Below are 16,677 nucleotides of genomic sequence, written 5' to 3'. Positions count from 1 at the left end.
TAGGAGCCATTTAAGAGAAAACTTGATATATACTTAAGGACTAAAAACAGCATCTCGCTATAGTTTTCTAATATTTTTTTCTCCCTTATCATCAAATATACTAAGGTTCCTACCTGGTAACATCAATTGTCCGTTGAGCGAAAGCTTTGTCTATTTCGCTCAGAACCATCTAAAACCACGTGGACCATTTAAGTATACGGATTTTCTAAAATTTATCATGTCGCAACCAGCTAACCGGCCTGGTGACGTCACTACTATCACGACAGCCATTATTTGTGCCCAATAGATGCTAACCCTTATTTAACACAAAATCCCTTATAATCAGAGCAGCCGAGTGACTGCGATAACCACATGGGATGATTTCAACAACCTGGAGCGTCTACGTAACCTAAAAAAGCCAGTACAAAAAAATTGGTCGAATTATGAAGGTTTTTCACGAAGATTTTACATATGAATTGAAGTGACAACTTGAGACTTTTTATCTTCAATTTTTCACACTAACAAGGTAAAATTTAGATTTGTTTAACTTGGTGCTCAACAGTTGCGATACAATTAGCCCGCGGGGTTCGCTACTGGTTGTGGTTCTTGCGTGATGCCGAAATTGGTTTGTTTCTTTAGTTATCCTTATTTCCTAGGTACCTGTATCTGTTCTTACGAAGGATGCCCAGTTGGACTTCACATTGAAGCGCAAGGCCTCTGGGGCACAGCTCGTCTCGAAAGTAAGCTACTTGTAGTTCTCTTAAAGACCCAGGTTTGCACAGCTCTTGGTATTAGAGAGATGTGGTATTTTGGTCTTCAGTGTGTGGACCACAAAAACAGACTTACATGGCCAGAGGCCGATAAGAAGATTACGACAACGCAAAAAATCAAGGATGGCCCACTGCATTTTGACGTCAAAGTGAAATACTATCCAGAGGACCCATCGAATGAACTTATTGATGAAACAACTCGTTTGTATTTTTACTATGATGTAACTACTGTTTTGCTAAACAATGTAATGATATCCATAGGTTAAAGACGACATAGTCAGTGGGAGAATTTATTGTCCTGCAGAAACTGCTGTTTTATTGGCTTCTTATCAATATCTTATTCGCAGTGAGGGAAATGGTCCATCCACCGTCAGAAAACCCCTTAACATCTCCAAATACCTTTCTGCAAAGTAGGTTTTCCTCGAATTCGTGTACTTTAGCACTACTAGTCTCATCAGTGTAAGCTAGGTGATAAATGTTGAATAGTGCAGCTAATCCGTTATTGGTAAAACTAGTTTATGGGTGACATCTGATTGACCTCAAAGTGAGATCGGAAAAACCCAACCTACTAGGGTTAGGTAAAGGTTGAAGTGTAGCGTAGGTACTCAGAACTAGGATTTATGTTCAAATGTTAGGGTTATGAATTAGTTTTTACAAATCACAATCTGATATCAACTATAGCCCTAGGATGTTATTTGGTCATATAGTTACATAAGCTTAACACAAATTCGAAACTGATTTAAATCTTATTGATGCGCCTCATAAATTTAAGCTCGCCAAGTTTGTCCTTAGAGTTGCAGATTAGTGAGTGAAACCGAGTCAAAAGGTTGGTACGTCGTTGGATATCCAGAGATTAAACGACAACTCAGAACTGATTGAACTAGCACGATTTTACTTTTCTCCTAATCCCCTGTAAACCATATGTTATAATGCTTCCTCATACTGTATAATCCTTCGTCCCATCACTTCAGACCTATATTCCATGTATATGTGTCTTAACGTGATTTCAACTTTCATTCCTACATAAATATCCCTGGTACACTAAATTGTATTATCCTAGGTCGGACTTGGTCTGCATCAATATTCAAGAGGAGTGCTATGCACTCACGATTAATCTTATCAAAGGCTTATGTTTCTCTAATTCCGATAGGATTATTATAGTTTTTGATTGTCAATTTGATCCATTTTAGTATATGCGGTTATCGTGACGATTTGTTGAGGTTGTGACATAACTCAGATGTATTCATTTATTATTACCCTAGAATTTCAAAAGTATTCCATACTGCGTTTCGTAAACCCACCTTTTCCAAAATCATTTTCTATTCTACTCTCACTAATACTATTGCTACCAGTTTGATAATCATTTCGCCAGTTTTACCACTACTGTTATCAGCCTAATTCAATTCACATATTGGCCACATTTTTCCTCTGGTTACGACTAAGTTGAAGAAAGCAAGCAGATTGCTTGTCATCACACAACCGTCACTACAATGTAGATTTCATGTCAACCGAAAGTCTATTTCTAACTTTTGGCATATGAGTGGATAAATTGTATGTCTATGAAAATAGTTTCCGCTCATGTTAATGGAGAACGTCAATCAGTATGTGTAAACATGAAAATAATTAACCTCGCAATTCATAACTTGTGATTTAAAGATGTTTTTTGATTTGATTGTTCAGGTGTTTGTCTCTTGATGCTACAAAAATACTTCACCTACTATATAAATAATCTATCTTCATAATCATAGGTCAGCCTAAAAGTGTTTCCTCTTGCTCATTAAACTTATTTATGTTAAACTGGATCTCAGTTTTCCCCCACACCAATCGACTTGACATGCTTTTTTGTCTACATTTATTTTAGTGTACGTGAACAATATAATCTAACTGATGAAGAATGGGAAGCCAAAGTGATGAATTGTGTTTCTTCGCATAAAAATATGTCCAAGGACGACGCAGTAAAGGAATACATAAGAATTGCTCAAGATCTAGAAATGTTTGGAGTTACATTTTTTAAAATAAAAAATGAAAAAAAGACTGACTTGTGGCTTGGTATTGATGCTTTAGGTTTGAATATTTATGAATATGACAACCAGTGAGTTTTTCGTTTTTAATAGGCTTCCCAACTTCATAGTACATGACAATTTCCAATATTTCTCTTGTTTTCAGCCACTAAGTCGCATGTTTAAACCCTTCTTCACTTCAACCTGAGCAACCGGTTAGTATCACTAGCCCTCACACCTAAGATGTGACTCCAAACTACGTACCTTTACCTGCTAATGAGTTTATAATAACAGTTCTACCCCTTACCTCCTGTTTTCCTAATTCATAACAATCAGTCTTTCGAAACAAACATCCTTTAATCTTGTATACGCTATATCACATAGGGCTTTTAGCATAAATAAGTATAGTTTTATTTGCTAAATGTTATTTCATAGTAAGTTGAGGTTGGAGCTTGAAGGAAATCTAATTAAACACATGTACGAACGGATTCCGTCAAGTTTCTTTGAGTTAATGATAGTCACATTAATAAACACGATGTATTTCACATGTATTAGAGATAGCCTGACCATAGTTCTGGTTGTACTTTGAGTGTCCAAATTTTCGTTCGTAGTAAAATAACTTGTAGTTTACGGTGGGAAAGTGTTTAACTTTGGTAATTTATATTTACAACTATGCGAAGGCAGAACATGAATAATAGGTTTATGGTGTTCAATCATGGATATCTAATGATCCTTAGCTTGCGATAAAACCACGAGGCAACTCGTTATGTTAAAGTAGAATGTAGTAAATAAAGGTGGTAAGACCGCACGTGAGCCTTCAACCTTGGTTCTTCTAATGCATCCGGCTAAAGTGGGCATCTACCTCATCGTGAGATATCGGTTTGCAGAGTCAATGATTATCCTGTGTCGTGTTAGGGTTTACTGGACAAGGTGAGGCTTCATTTTCAAAGTCGACCCTAATTACTTTACGTCATATAGATGCAGCATTTCCAAAGATCATAGTTTTTCGAGAGGTACACTTTACAGCTGTTAGAACCTTATGTATTCGAAAATACGACTTCGTCAGTGGACGTGGAGTTCCTACTTGTAGTTTTGTCACTTCAGTCGACCTGTCTGGCATGGCACGTATCTAAACGGAAAAGTGCTACGATTAGTGTAATTCGATTGGTTTATCACAAACAGACCCAATCGCCATCCCAAGGTATCAGCTACGGTTGCGAGTAGTTTCAATCCTGATCGGGGTTACCGGCTTACTCTATAGGATGGTGTTAGAGCTTAAGTCCATCTCTAATTCTCTGACTTCTAATCGCACCGATTATTGACGAAAACTCCCAAATTGGTAAAGTTCATGCAAATCATCCAACCATATTGTGTAGATTTATCTCGTTTACGGTTTGCGCTTGACTACTAAAATACGATAAGTTAGTGTTATCTGATAACACGGTACATCGTTAATAAGGGACTATCAATTTAGTGAATTCCGTTTTTAATACTTGATAAAGTACTCGTTAATCAAGACATTCAATACTAATTTAAAAAAAAAAACAGATTTAACGAAATATTGTTCCAATATATATGAACGATACTTAGTTTCGCTATACAATTTTACACAATACTTTAAATTGTTGGATATAAAAGACGTCAGTCCACTCCATGACTTGTGTAACGTCTCAATTAAACGTTTTCTTCTTCGAACTTCACAGATTAGCACCAAAGGTTACCTTTCCATGGAATGAGATACAAAAGTTATCCTATTCTCGCAATAAATTTTTCGTCAAGCCTGTTGAAGCTTCTGGGAAGGTAAGTGACAGAAATCTGTTTCCTTTCTTTATTCTGTTAGTTATAAGTAGGTACTTACAGAATAATTTCATCGGGTTTATGAATCGACGTGCACTAGACGGGATCAAAGTCGGTTGACTTTATTTTAAGATAAAATTCACTGATTTTGAGTTTTGTGAAGTGACCTCTAGTCTCTAGACATATATTTCTTACTGAATGAACATATAACAATTTCGGCTGTTTCGATATGAGCCCGAAATACTATTTTGAATTATACAAAATACACCTGACAAATAGCTCGAAATCTCGTTTAACCAGAGTTCCGTCATATATCCACAATAACAAAAAAAACAACAGGTTTCTTGATTTTTATTGAATTATTGTGATTTTTTATTGTTTCTCAAGTCAATTAGTTCCTTGATACTGTTTGGTTAGTTTTTATGATAGGAGTTGTAACTTTCAGTAAGTGGACTTACTACATCAAAATCACTATGGTTAGTGTTTGTGGTTAATGTGAATGTATTTAGTTTTCAGCTAAATGTTTCTTAGTGATCATATTGGTATTTGTGTTGTCACCATCTTATGTTTGAAATATTACTCTGCTTTGCTTATTTTGTTATGTAAGAAGCTGAAAATGAAAAGCAGTATTATATTTTGAAGCAATAAAATGTGTTGTTATGCTCAGTTTACTGGTCATTGTTTTCCTGTAGTAAAAGCATCAATCGTTTTGTTGCCTTTGTATGTAGTGATATGATAAAAATAGATTATTCCGTGTTTGTTTTTTGAATTAATTATATAATTTCTTTTGGGTTTATTAGCTTTTTTTGTTAACCCAATGTGCCAATGTTGCTTTTTTGGCATTGTACGTTTTACAGATTGTCATGCTGACATCATTAGTTGCTCTTCATTGTCTCTTGTCTAATTTTAGGTTCTCGTATTCTACACGGATAGTACTCATACATCTAAACTTATTCTAAACCTATCTACAGGCAACCATAAATTATATGCTATTCGACGTCAACCCGATTCGATTGAAGTTCAACAAATGAAAGTAAAAGCTAAGGAGCGACAGACTATACGTGATGCTGAAAGGTGAGTGTATTTTAATAAATATCTAATAATCTATTGTGTTATATCCCGACGAGAATAATCAGAATTAACTGCAGGTGCATCCACTTTTTGTGTTCTCCCAAATTCTAATCTTCTAAATTCTTCATGTCCCTTTCTTTTTTCTCTTTCCAAATTTATTTCAGTGGATTATTTTCCTTGAATAACGTCTTCAAACCCTAATTTTTCTGATTACAGCTTATAATTTTACTACATCTAGCACTACGGGATTTGAATCGACCACTGCATCTCTGTGCTAATGTGGTGTGGCAACTCGAACTGATGTACGTACGTACGAAGTTCCACGTTGTTACTGACTGACTGTTGGGATTCATTTATGGACTAATATTACACGTATATTCATGTTGTATATTTATTAGGTAACTAGATTAGGTATAATCATAGTCCTCTTATCATAAGCTTTATTTTGACCTATAGACTATTTGATATAATTTACTGTTTTTGAGTTGTTTCCAGTTTATTAATTACAGTTCCCCACAATCTCAGCCACTATTTGGCATGATCTTGTATAAATGTTATTTTCTATTTTATGGTGTGATGTGGTCTGTTTGGTTTGTATATAAACCTAGTATGTTTGAAATATGTGATAGATATAGTGGAAGCTGGTATTGGTTTTCTGGCATCAACTGTCAGTGTTAGGCGAAGAAAAGGACCAACCGGGACTCGAGACTGCTCATACAGGTCTATATATCATTGGTCTGGCACAGGGCTAAGATTGTATAAGTCATATTCCTATTGGCGAATAAGTCACGTGATAATTAGCCGAGCTTAAAAACACAACGGTTTGCACTTCACCTTTACAAATTGATTCAGTTACAAGAAAGTTTATATGAGGATTATTTCTTCATTGTTATTACCTTCCTCTTGATGAATTTTATTTACTAATATCTTAGTAAAACATAAATGCAAATAACATTTGTACCATAATTGTTATGAGCTTCATGGGGACTTGCTTTTGCAGCCAATACTATGCTATGGAGATTGTTTACCTTGAATGATTACAAAAAGGGTAAAGTGGAAGCATTGGCTTGGTATGCACATATTCCAAAAAAGCCTGGTCAAATATCAGCTCTGATATTGTCAATGAAATACTGTGAACCATCACGAATAATAAAGAAATACTCAAGACGCGTCTGTTTTCCATACAATCAAAAACGTTTCTTCACAATAATTTGCGACATTGGTCTGACCATAAAGAATAAAACAGTCCATCTTTTTTTACCAATTTACTTATATTGAATGTGATCAGTCCCAGTCAATTAGTGACTAACAAACTCAATATTAAATCCTTGCTTAAGTTCTCTCGAATAACGTTATGTATGGTGCTAGTGTTCTACCTTATTATGACCAACTTCACTACTCGGCAGTTCGTCCTTTATTACTTTATGATTGCAAAACAGGTACATTTGACTAAAGGGTTTAGTGACAACCAAACCAAATCTGACTGTTGAATCGTATCAAGAAATGCAATTATTTTTATTGGGACTCGTAATATGGTCATAACCATTTTTTGGAGGCTTTGGGCAACAGCCCAGATGTATTCATTATTTATTTTTCTCCAGATCTTCGATGTAATTATTTTATACTTGTTGTTTGTTGATCACGTTCGTTGTTTGCGAATTTAATTATCTGTTTGGTTTTCTATATCACTGATAATATCATTTCAATCCCTTTGCTTTGTACGGTATTGACTTTTCCCATCACAATAGGATAAAGGAAGTGGATTGCATAGAATATCGAAGTGGCTTACAAAAATTTGCTTTTAACTTAAATGAATCATAGAATCATCTTACCATGAGCCATCATTGGGAGATGTTATTTTCACGGTTAAAAACAATTTTAGCTAATGGTAGGATCTACATACATTCACCTGGATCTTATAGGCTACATGATTAGTAGTATATCTAATGTACTGATTTTTAAGGATCGACAACCAATATGCAGCCATATATGGTTGTTTTAGAAATAATTACAAGTAAGCACAACCATAAATTTAATCGAAAATGGAGTTCTCAAGCTACTATTACGTTTTGTGAACAAGGTTATGCACTGAGGAGCAGAATTCGATTGTTATCCATTTTTGTTAAATCCATTACTACTCTTCGGTCAAATGAGTGTGAACTCAAACATTTTCAACTGGACTGTGGATCGAAATATGTATTAATTCAGAAATATTCTTATATCTCATTACGTTGATGAAGGTGTGCTAAAAGTGTAAAGTATAACTTCACCAAGTGTACTTAAATCACTAATATGGCTCCACGTCTGTGATTAAGTGGTATAAACGCATAACTTTCACCTATATGGGGAGACGTTTAGTCATTCAGATACATTAGTATAAAAAGCCTGTTAATGCACCAGACTTTACCACCACACACTTTACCAGACACACAATTCCAAACGCACACATCTACTTGGTCACGGTTTACGATTTACTATGCTATTTCGGTAAAAGGCTAGATAAAAGCGAAAAATATCATTTCTGCGTGTGATACGCTTAGACGTAGCTTCTGGTATTCCCATATGCAATATCGTATCATGATATCACGCTTGCTTACCTAATCACAGTGTTTTCATAGAAAAAGTTCAAGATTGTGTGGCATATGTGATTTATCACTTTGTGTTGACCTAGCTGATTTCCATGAGAATACAGATACTAGAGATAATAAACATCTTAAGTTCTATACCATATTTAGTACTCATCAGATATGTGTTTATAATTATTTTTAAAATAGAGTGGTGAGCATCTCGTAAGTGATTTGGATTGTCGTAATGTGTTTTGATAATTACCTGTCAATATTTTGCTCCGTGTACCAATCAAAAACAGACTATGATAATGTAACTCTTGAATTACTTATCAAATCAACTGTGTACACATTTTTGGTGATTGATATACTATTTTGTATACAATGGTGGTAACTAAAAATTTGAAAAGTCCAAATCATTGCAGGATTCAGACTACAGACCTCTGGGTAACTAGCTCTGTTCTACTAAGTAATTGTTAACCCTGAGTGAATTCTTTTCATACACAGTAGTCATTCCTTTTTCTTATCACCCAATTTTAGTATTTTATGATCACTCCTTGGAAGAAGACATATGTGGGTAACTGATTATGCACAAATATAAAAGACCCTTGACTGTAGATGCAGCTCTGAATTTTCTATGAAAAAACTTGTAACCTTCTAAATAACTTAATTCCCTCATAGTAAAAAGAAAAGTCATAAACATGTTATCGTTTAGGAAACAGATTTTTTAACGCTTTTGACAAAAATACCGAAGTGAGGAAACACTCGTCCACCTATTGGGAGCGGATAGATAATACAAAGTAATATCATTTCAGGTTATTTAATTTACATTTCAAATCAATAAAACGTTTTATCGATCACTTGGATGTCCGATATTTTCTAACCAGACCTCATATCCAAAAACTCGCCTACTTATCCCAAAAGATGTCAACTTCGCCTATTCTGAGGGATTGTCTAATGTTACTTCGCTTAGTGATTTATCGAATAATCACTACAACCAAGGGATCTTCGAATTATCGCCATGTATTTTGGGACTAACATCCAAGCAATGTCAGGCTAGAAATGGGGTACTCGATAGAGGTAGCAAATCAATTGATGAGACAAATCTTCAATTAGGATGGTTTGGACAAACACCCTCTACATCGACGCTTGTTATCGAATGTAGGAGTAAGTTAAAAGGAGGCTGAAGGTAACTAAACCAATGCGTAGCAGCAATCTAAATAATCATTGACAAAGGAACTGATCCATATTAAAAGGTTATCTAGTTAAGGTTCGCTAGAATACTGTAACCAATAGTTAAGGATCTTGAACGATATGGCTAAGGAGTGTTAGTGACTGGGCAGGTGCGTTCATTCGTTGCCTTCTTCTAAACCCCAAGGTACCATATTCTTCAGAATCCTTTTATCTCACCAATTTATACCCTCTGGAATGGCACCCTCGACACCTAATCTTTTCTATTACCATTAACACTGTTACTACCTCCACTACTCCGGGATTTCCCCTGACAATTTCATCTCACTGAGTTAATGGGTTATGGAAAATTAAAGAGGTGTACACATGTCCGATTTACTGCGATGCACTTTATTGACTGAACAACCTCGTCACAACATACTAACAAAATACATGTAACTCTTAGAGTAGGACTTTCTGTGTTACTAAATTTCTAAGTGTTATTTATGTGGTCTATAATTGTAAGTTTACACCCAGACTGTTATACAACTTTATGTATTTATCTGTCATTCAGTGGGCAAAACCTTTCTGTTACTGCCATAAACGTAAGCTTCATGGTTTTCTCGACTGAATTTGATTAAAATAGTTCTTGTGCTCACAGACTAAATAACATCACTATTCATTTATTGTTTTATACAATAGTCAATTTACTAAAATAGGTTCTTAGGATATACCAGAAAAAAACCCAATTCAGATATTCATTCAATAAATATTCTCCCCTCTTTTTGTTTCGAAAGTAAATTAAATAATTTCACGTCCTCTTACTCCAGTTTGTTTTCTGTACATTCAATAAATGCTTGTTCGTCTCTTAACTGCAGTGCACTGTGGTGACACATGTAAGGACAATAATTTTGTGGTTGTTTGTAATTTGTGAATAATTATAGCTTTTTTGCTTCTATACAGGTCTGATTATTCATATTTTATCAAACTCAAATTAACTTCTACTTAATTAATATATCATTAAGGGAAAAACTACGTGCTGAACAAGAAGCGAGAGAAGTAATGGAAAAACGACTACAAGATATGCAACGTTTAATGCAAGAAAACGAGGAAGCATTCGCACGTACGCAAACAGTTTTAGAACAATATGAATGTAAAGTTAATGAATTGAATGCACAACTTGAAGAAGAAAAAAGTGCACGAAAACAATTAGAAAACTTACAGTATTATCTAGAAGAAGCAAATCGCAAATTAGGACTGGTAAGATTTGATGAACATTCTAAAATTACTTTTGTTTTTCCCTTTATTTTTGATTTAGTTTCTGATGATAATCGTTCTTGTTTAATTGTTGAACAATTAAACCCATTTGACAGCAAATCTCCAAATTGTATCTTTATCCTACCAGTTAGCAATTATTAGAGATGTATTATCAAGAAAATCCAACTTTGTTTAAAGTTATATCAACGTTACTCGTCTTTGTCCTTAAAGACATCTTTGAACTGAAATGTGAAACGACACGAGTTCCCCCCTAGTTTAAAGTTGACTTTTTATTCCTCATTGATGAAAATCAACCTATGGAGTCCCATAACCTCTCCAGGCAAAGGTATTACACTAAAGGTAATTACCTACTTTTCATGGTAAGCAGAGGCTATTGTCAAGTGTAAATCCTATTCTTTTGAAGACCGTACAACAGCTAAATTCACTAGTTACAGCTCTAGTTTAATAATTTAAGAACTACACTTTAGGTCAATAGCATTTCTAGTTTTCCTATGATAATTCCAGTTATAGGTAGCTATACTTGGTCATCGTGCTGTACTAATAACAATCCATGGTAAACGACGATTTTTTTGTCTTTGTTTTTCATAAACCGTGGTTCAACTGCTTTAAGTCAATAGAAGAGCGTCAGCGTATAGCACAGGAACGCGATGAAATCAATGCCAAAATTAATGAGCAAAACCAACTACTACAGGAGCGAGAGGAAGAAAAGCGTCAGTTTGAGGCTGAACTGGCTCGCGTTCGAGCTATGCATGAAGCAGAAATGGACCACTTCAGTGAACAGAAACAAGAATCTGACGGTTAGCGATGTACCACTTAAATATTTTTCTTAACCATAGTGATTAATTGGGGACAAAATCGTTATTGTGTGATGTACATTTCTCAGCTTTTGAAATACCATGAACTTTCTAACCATTTATTTAACAAACTCATTAGATTTTCTTTACCAAACCGCAAACAAATAAAGTTATTAACCATCTATGTAATTTCTAACTTACAGGACATGTATACATTAAATCATCATGTTTGTAGCTGCAGAGAGCGCCTATTCCTTGTCAGCTTCATATCTCATATAACCTTTCGTGTCAAAGAAATACAAAGTCATGCGCCTAGTCATATATATATATATATATATGCTTCCTGCAAATTATTATTTCAAATGAATTACAACCAAATTAAATATAGTTAAACATTTTATCATGCCATTTACAGTACCATATCCTTTGCGTTACCTAAGGTTTATTTTTCTCCTGATCCCTATAAATACTAGTTTATACTTGTGTACGCAGTAATAACTGTTGCATTTAGTTCATTGAACCACTCTCAATCTATTTGTTTGCCCCTAGGGCTACTACCACTATTGCTACGACAATTAGTAGTACCATTATGATTATATGCATCTATGTATATGTATATATGAAATTTATTGATTGTGTTTTAGAATGCGAACTGGAGGCAGTCAATAATGTTGATGAGGATTTACGTCAGTCCAAACAAGATACTGATGAGGATCATGCGACACGCCTTAAATTATTACGACAAGATTTAAGCTCTGTTCGAAATCCAAATAAGATGCAAGCGATCGACATTCATTATGAGGATATCGTAAGCAAAGGTATGGATAAATATCGTACACTAAGAGCTATACGTGAGGGGAATACGAAAAAACGAGTTGATCAATTTGAATCCATGTAGTTCGTATAATTGGTTGGCATACGTGTAGTAAGTAGAAAAGAATTCATTTGTTAATTAAACTATTTGTTTCGCTTGTGTAATCAAACATTCCATGAGGAAACGCCAACTGAATTACTGTCGAGCTGTTTTACTCAAGTCAGATTATATTTGTGTTTTTTTCCTCGCTTTCACATGTTGCACGTTTATATTTTTTTATTGCCGTTAACATTGTAATAGGATGATAATTATCTCATGATTTTGGTGTAAACACTACTTGATTGTAAAGAAAAACAATTTTAGCCTTGCAACATCTTATAAAATATTTTGCTTGTAGCTTTTCCGTTATCATCCTTTTTTGCTCAATATTTTTATATATATTCGTTGTATTTGTTTATTATTGCTTCTATTATTGTCAATTGTTACTATCGTTAATGCTAATCCACTACCTGATGATACGTCTCACGCGTATTCTATGCAAGACTAAAGAAAGGTATGGTGAATGAGATCACAAAGAAGATTTCGTATCACAGAGATTACGACTACCACTGCTGTTCTGAATAATTCATCAGCACAAAAATTGGAAGTTATCCTTACATATATGATATAAATATATGCCTTCTTAGTACACACGTATACTTATATATAAGATGTCTTTTATCCCCTGTCCAACGTTTTTCCATATTTCATGAGAAGTCAGTGCCTATTTTCTGTGACCAGTTTTCCGCCAATTGGTTGGAACATGTAGACAACTTTAAATACACTAATGATGCAGTGATTTGCATAATAATATATGTGTATCATAATAGGAGTATGCACAGACAGAATTTAGTAAAACAACTTCGCCGAAATAAACAAATGAAGGTTAAGTTAGCAAACTAATACTTGTTCTACGGGATCTCCGATCCACATGTTAGAGTCAATCAGTCAGCTACAACGTAGGACCAGGCACATATGTGCATCGATCAAAGTTGCCATACCTCATTAACACAACAAGATGAAAACCAGATTCATAGAAGTGGTTAATTCAGTGTTGGTAATATATGAAAGAAAGATTGCATATAAGGACATAGTACAGGAAGAAAGAATTAGTTAGTAGAAAGAAAGATATGGAGCGATTTTAATCTCAAAGTGTATAAACCGACGCCATTGTGATCGATTCTGAGCCATGTCACCAAGTCTCCAACCATTGGTTACGATAGTCATGCGGACCCCAACCAAGTAGTCTGCATCTACCAAAATGGCTCAGACTAGAAGTTAGTGACTTCAATGACTGGTGCCACGTTTTAGTTTGGCCGCTCCCTAATTTCTTCCAACCATCTCCGACACTAGTCAGGATTGCACGTCGTGGTAATCAGTGTTCAGGCGTACGCAACACTTGGCCCAACCATCTCAGTCGATGAAGATCCACAACCTCATCAACTGATTTATCATCATTCCCTAAAATCCTGTATCTAACCTCACTATTCACTTACCCGGTGATCCCAGCAGATGCGAGCGATATTTCTAAGGCATCTGTGGTCAAATACTAGTAGTCCACATGTTACACCGGGGACCTGTTTATCTCCATAATGTATGCTCGACAATCGGTAGCTTTAAATCATCCGCTGAATTTATCCTTCCGTCTCATACTAAGAAAAGAAAAGCGACAAAAGTTAAACAACCCCTTATTGGATAATCAAAATGTTTATTAGATGACGTCGATCATGTTCATGATATGAATACCATTATGTATATCCATTGATTGTAAATGGTAGTCTAAACAGTTTGTAAGTGTACTTTATTGTAAATTACATCTTGTTTGGTGTAGTAGTTACTTTTCATAATTATGGTGCGTAAATTCCAGTGATATTTACATGATAATGCATGTCAAACAACATCTGTTTTATACTATTTCAAGACGTTATGCGTCGACAAATTTCGCTTTCAGATTCTAAACCTATATGCTTAACTCTCCCCAGAGATGTTACAATGTCATTACTATGTTATACCGGCCTAATTTTATGTGACAGAAGAATCAAAAGACCATATAACGGTAACTTGCTTTCAGTGCACTTCCTACTAATAACCTAAGCCATCAGTTACTCCGATAATGATAATATGCCAGATAGAATTCTAACCAAAAGTTGAAATGCTGAGCATGTTTGAAGTTACCTTGATCTTATCAAAACACTTTTTGCAGCAAATTACTGTGAAAACTCCTTAGATTTACAGATTATTTGTCTTTAGTTCTAACTTTTCCCAACGTAATGTAAAAAGGCAGATAATTTTGAAATACCTAGTAGTAGTGCCTGTTATAATGAAGGCGAACCTATTGGCATCCCGAAATACAAGGTTTCCTTCAGAAGAATTGTTTCGACAAACAACCTCAAGTTTTACAAACATCCTTACCCGTATATCAAGTATCCTCTACTTTTGGCAAAATAAGCTTGCCTTATTACTGCAATTGTAAAGTGTGGCCAGACTTATAGTTAAGGAGTATGCCTGACACTAGTCTCTTTTCCAATCTATATGTTTCTTTCTTAACTTGCTGATCTAATTATGGTGAACCGTTTTAATATCAAATGGATGATTAAGGGTGAGAAAATGATATCTAGTTGCATCCTAATTATTATATATGGATTTAGTTCAAACTATTTATCATATTAGGTGGTTGTTAGTGAAGGTCAGTTAACAAAGTGCATCGCAGTAAATCGGACATGTGTACACCTCTTTAATTTTCCATAACCCATTAACTCAGTGAGATGAAATTGTCAGGGGAAATCCCGGAGTAGTGGAGGTAGTAACAGTGTTAATGGTAATAGAAAAGATAAGGTGTCGAGGGTGCCATTCGAGAGGGTATAAATTGGTGAAACAGAAGGATTCTGAAGATACACGTTAAACTCGATTTTTAGTGCGTAGATTGGTACCACGCAAGTTATTATAAAGTAACTGTACTTCCCCAATTCGTGCAGTAAGCTCTCCAGGGAACGGCTTACTAGGTCTGATGAGATTTCCGTAATATGTGAAGCAGTCGACCTGCTTGGCTACTCCATTGATTGTTACTTGGGGGGGGGGCTGTGCAGACCCATTTTGAGTAAATGTTTTGCTTTCGTGAGATATCTCGCGAATACGGTCGCATTGTCGCTTAAGACGGTCGGTAGGTTTTAGCGTCTTCGCCAGACGCAAATATTACATATAACATAACAGTAAAACAATCTCATGGGTGGTTAATTCCTCATAAGTTAGGTCGTAATAGTATTCTCTAAAAGAATGTCTCCAGCAGTGCTAAAAAATAAGAAAAGCGAGCAACTTTGTGTAACACCTTGAATAACAATTCCTATAACTCTTCGTCATAGTGAAGGTATAAATATCAGGAGTTTATAGGATATATTAATAAATTGTGTGTTTCCTCCGGGTTGGTGGTCATCATTAACAATATTTTACCTCAGACCATGGTTGTTGGAGACTTATTGAAATACAAAGATACACTTAACAAATCAAGGGATAAATGATCACTTTATGCCATAAGAAACCTAGATCCGTTACCATTGAATCATGAATGGCAATCTCCTTCATTTGTCATTAGCAGCTAATTGATATCGGTCAATCAAAAAAAATATTTTGAACTACGCCTCAAAGCAGGTGAATCACTGGTTGGTATCTTTTGTTGTCGAATTCCGGGTGTGTTGTTCAATCAATCGTAAGCAACGTGTGAACCTGTTATAAATCATCAGCCATTGTTTACGCAGTTTAGTGAGATCAGTTTTTCAAAAGAAATATCTAATTATTGTGCGTGGTGAATATAGTTTTAGAAAGGAGGGTCCTCAGAATAAAAATGACAAATACAAACTAGAGATAAATAAGTGGTAAACCTATCTTCGCTACTCCAAGTGATTCTGAGCGGTTGCTCCCCAACTGTTATCCTACAAACCCGAATAGGTAGTTCACACCTATCAACATGCATCAGACCCGTAGATAGTGACTTCATGAAGACATCCTACATCTTGTCTAAGCAGACCTTGACGGGTGTCGGGTATCACCATCTAGGTTTTGAATATTTCCAGACACTCATAAAAAATAGGTACTTTTATACATTGGTTTAATCGAAGCTCTAAAATAGTAAGTGAAAACATTCGAGCTAAACTTTTGTCCTTTTCGATTGGTATATAACTTCTGTCTACTGTCGTTAGGTTCGAGCGGGCGTGAAATGTGGCTGAAGGTTTTCTCCAGTTATCTGCAGCCACTTTATCATAAAGTAGTGGCCAAACACTTAGCTTTCGCTATTCAGTCTGTTATGTAGAGATTCGTTATGTTTATCTATACAATAATAACAGTTATCAGTACAGTTTTGGATTTTAGATAACAATGGGATCCAGGATACGTCTTGCCTTATTTGGA

General features: G+C 35.2%; 1 protein-coding gene across 5 annotated transcripts; it reads left to right on the top strand.

Annotated features, from left to right (window-relative positions):
- Positions 1 to 546: 546 nt before the first annotated feature.
- Positions 547 to 15,278, top strand: MS3_00003666 (uncharacterized protein). 5 transcript variants are annotated; one of them, XM_051211525.1, is made up of 10 exons: positions 547 to 604; positions 636 to 719; positions 752 to 970; positions 1,011 to 1,159; positions 2,611 to 2,841; positions 4,453 to 4,549; positions 5,457 to 5,620; positions 10,377 to 10,611; positions 11,240 to 11,426; positions 12,068 to 15,278. In XM_051211525.1, the coding sequence occupies exons 1-10, from the start codon at positions 593 to 595 to the stop codon at positions 12,319 to 12,321; spliced, it is 1,632 nt and encodes a 543-aa protein (XP_051071592.1). In that variant the 5' UTR covers positions 547 to 592; the 3' UTR covers positions 12,322 to 15,278. The 5 variants fall into 5 exon arrangements, with proteins under 5 accessions (XP_051071592.1, XP_051071595.1, XP_051071594.1 ...); XM_051211528.1 differs by having other exon boundaries at positions 547 to 719; positions 12,068 to 12,694; XM_051211527.1 differs by having other exon boundaries at positions 547 to 719; positions 10,315 to 10,611; positions 12,068 to 12,694.
- Positions 15,279 to 16,677: the final 1,399 nt, after the last annotated feature.

This window comes from Schistosoma haematobium, chromosome ZW, assembly GCF_000699445.3.
Source record: "Schistosoma haematobium chromosome ZW, whole genome shotgun sequence".
NCBI classification, from domain to species: domain Eukaryota; kingdom Metazoa; phylum Platyhelminthes; class Trematoda; order Strigeidida; family Schistosomatidae; genus Schistosoma; species Schistosoma haematobium.
The sequence above is the reverse complement of the archived record's forward strand: the minus strand, read 5'-3'. Positions and strand labels throughout refer to the sequence as shown.

Coding starts and splice junctions, on each gene's coding strand:
- MS3_00003666 (XM_051211525.1), top strand. Junction 2,842..4,452: donor ATTTATGAATATGACAACCA/GTGAGTTTTTCG, acceptor CGAACTTCACAG/ATTAGCACCAAAGGTTACCT. Junction 4,550..5,456: donor CTGTTGAAGCTTCTGGGAAG/GTAAGTGACAGA, acceptor GTCTAATTTTAG/GTTCTCGTATTCTACACGGA.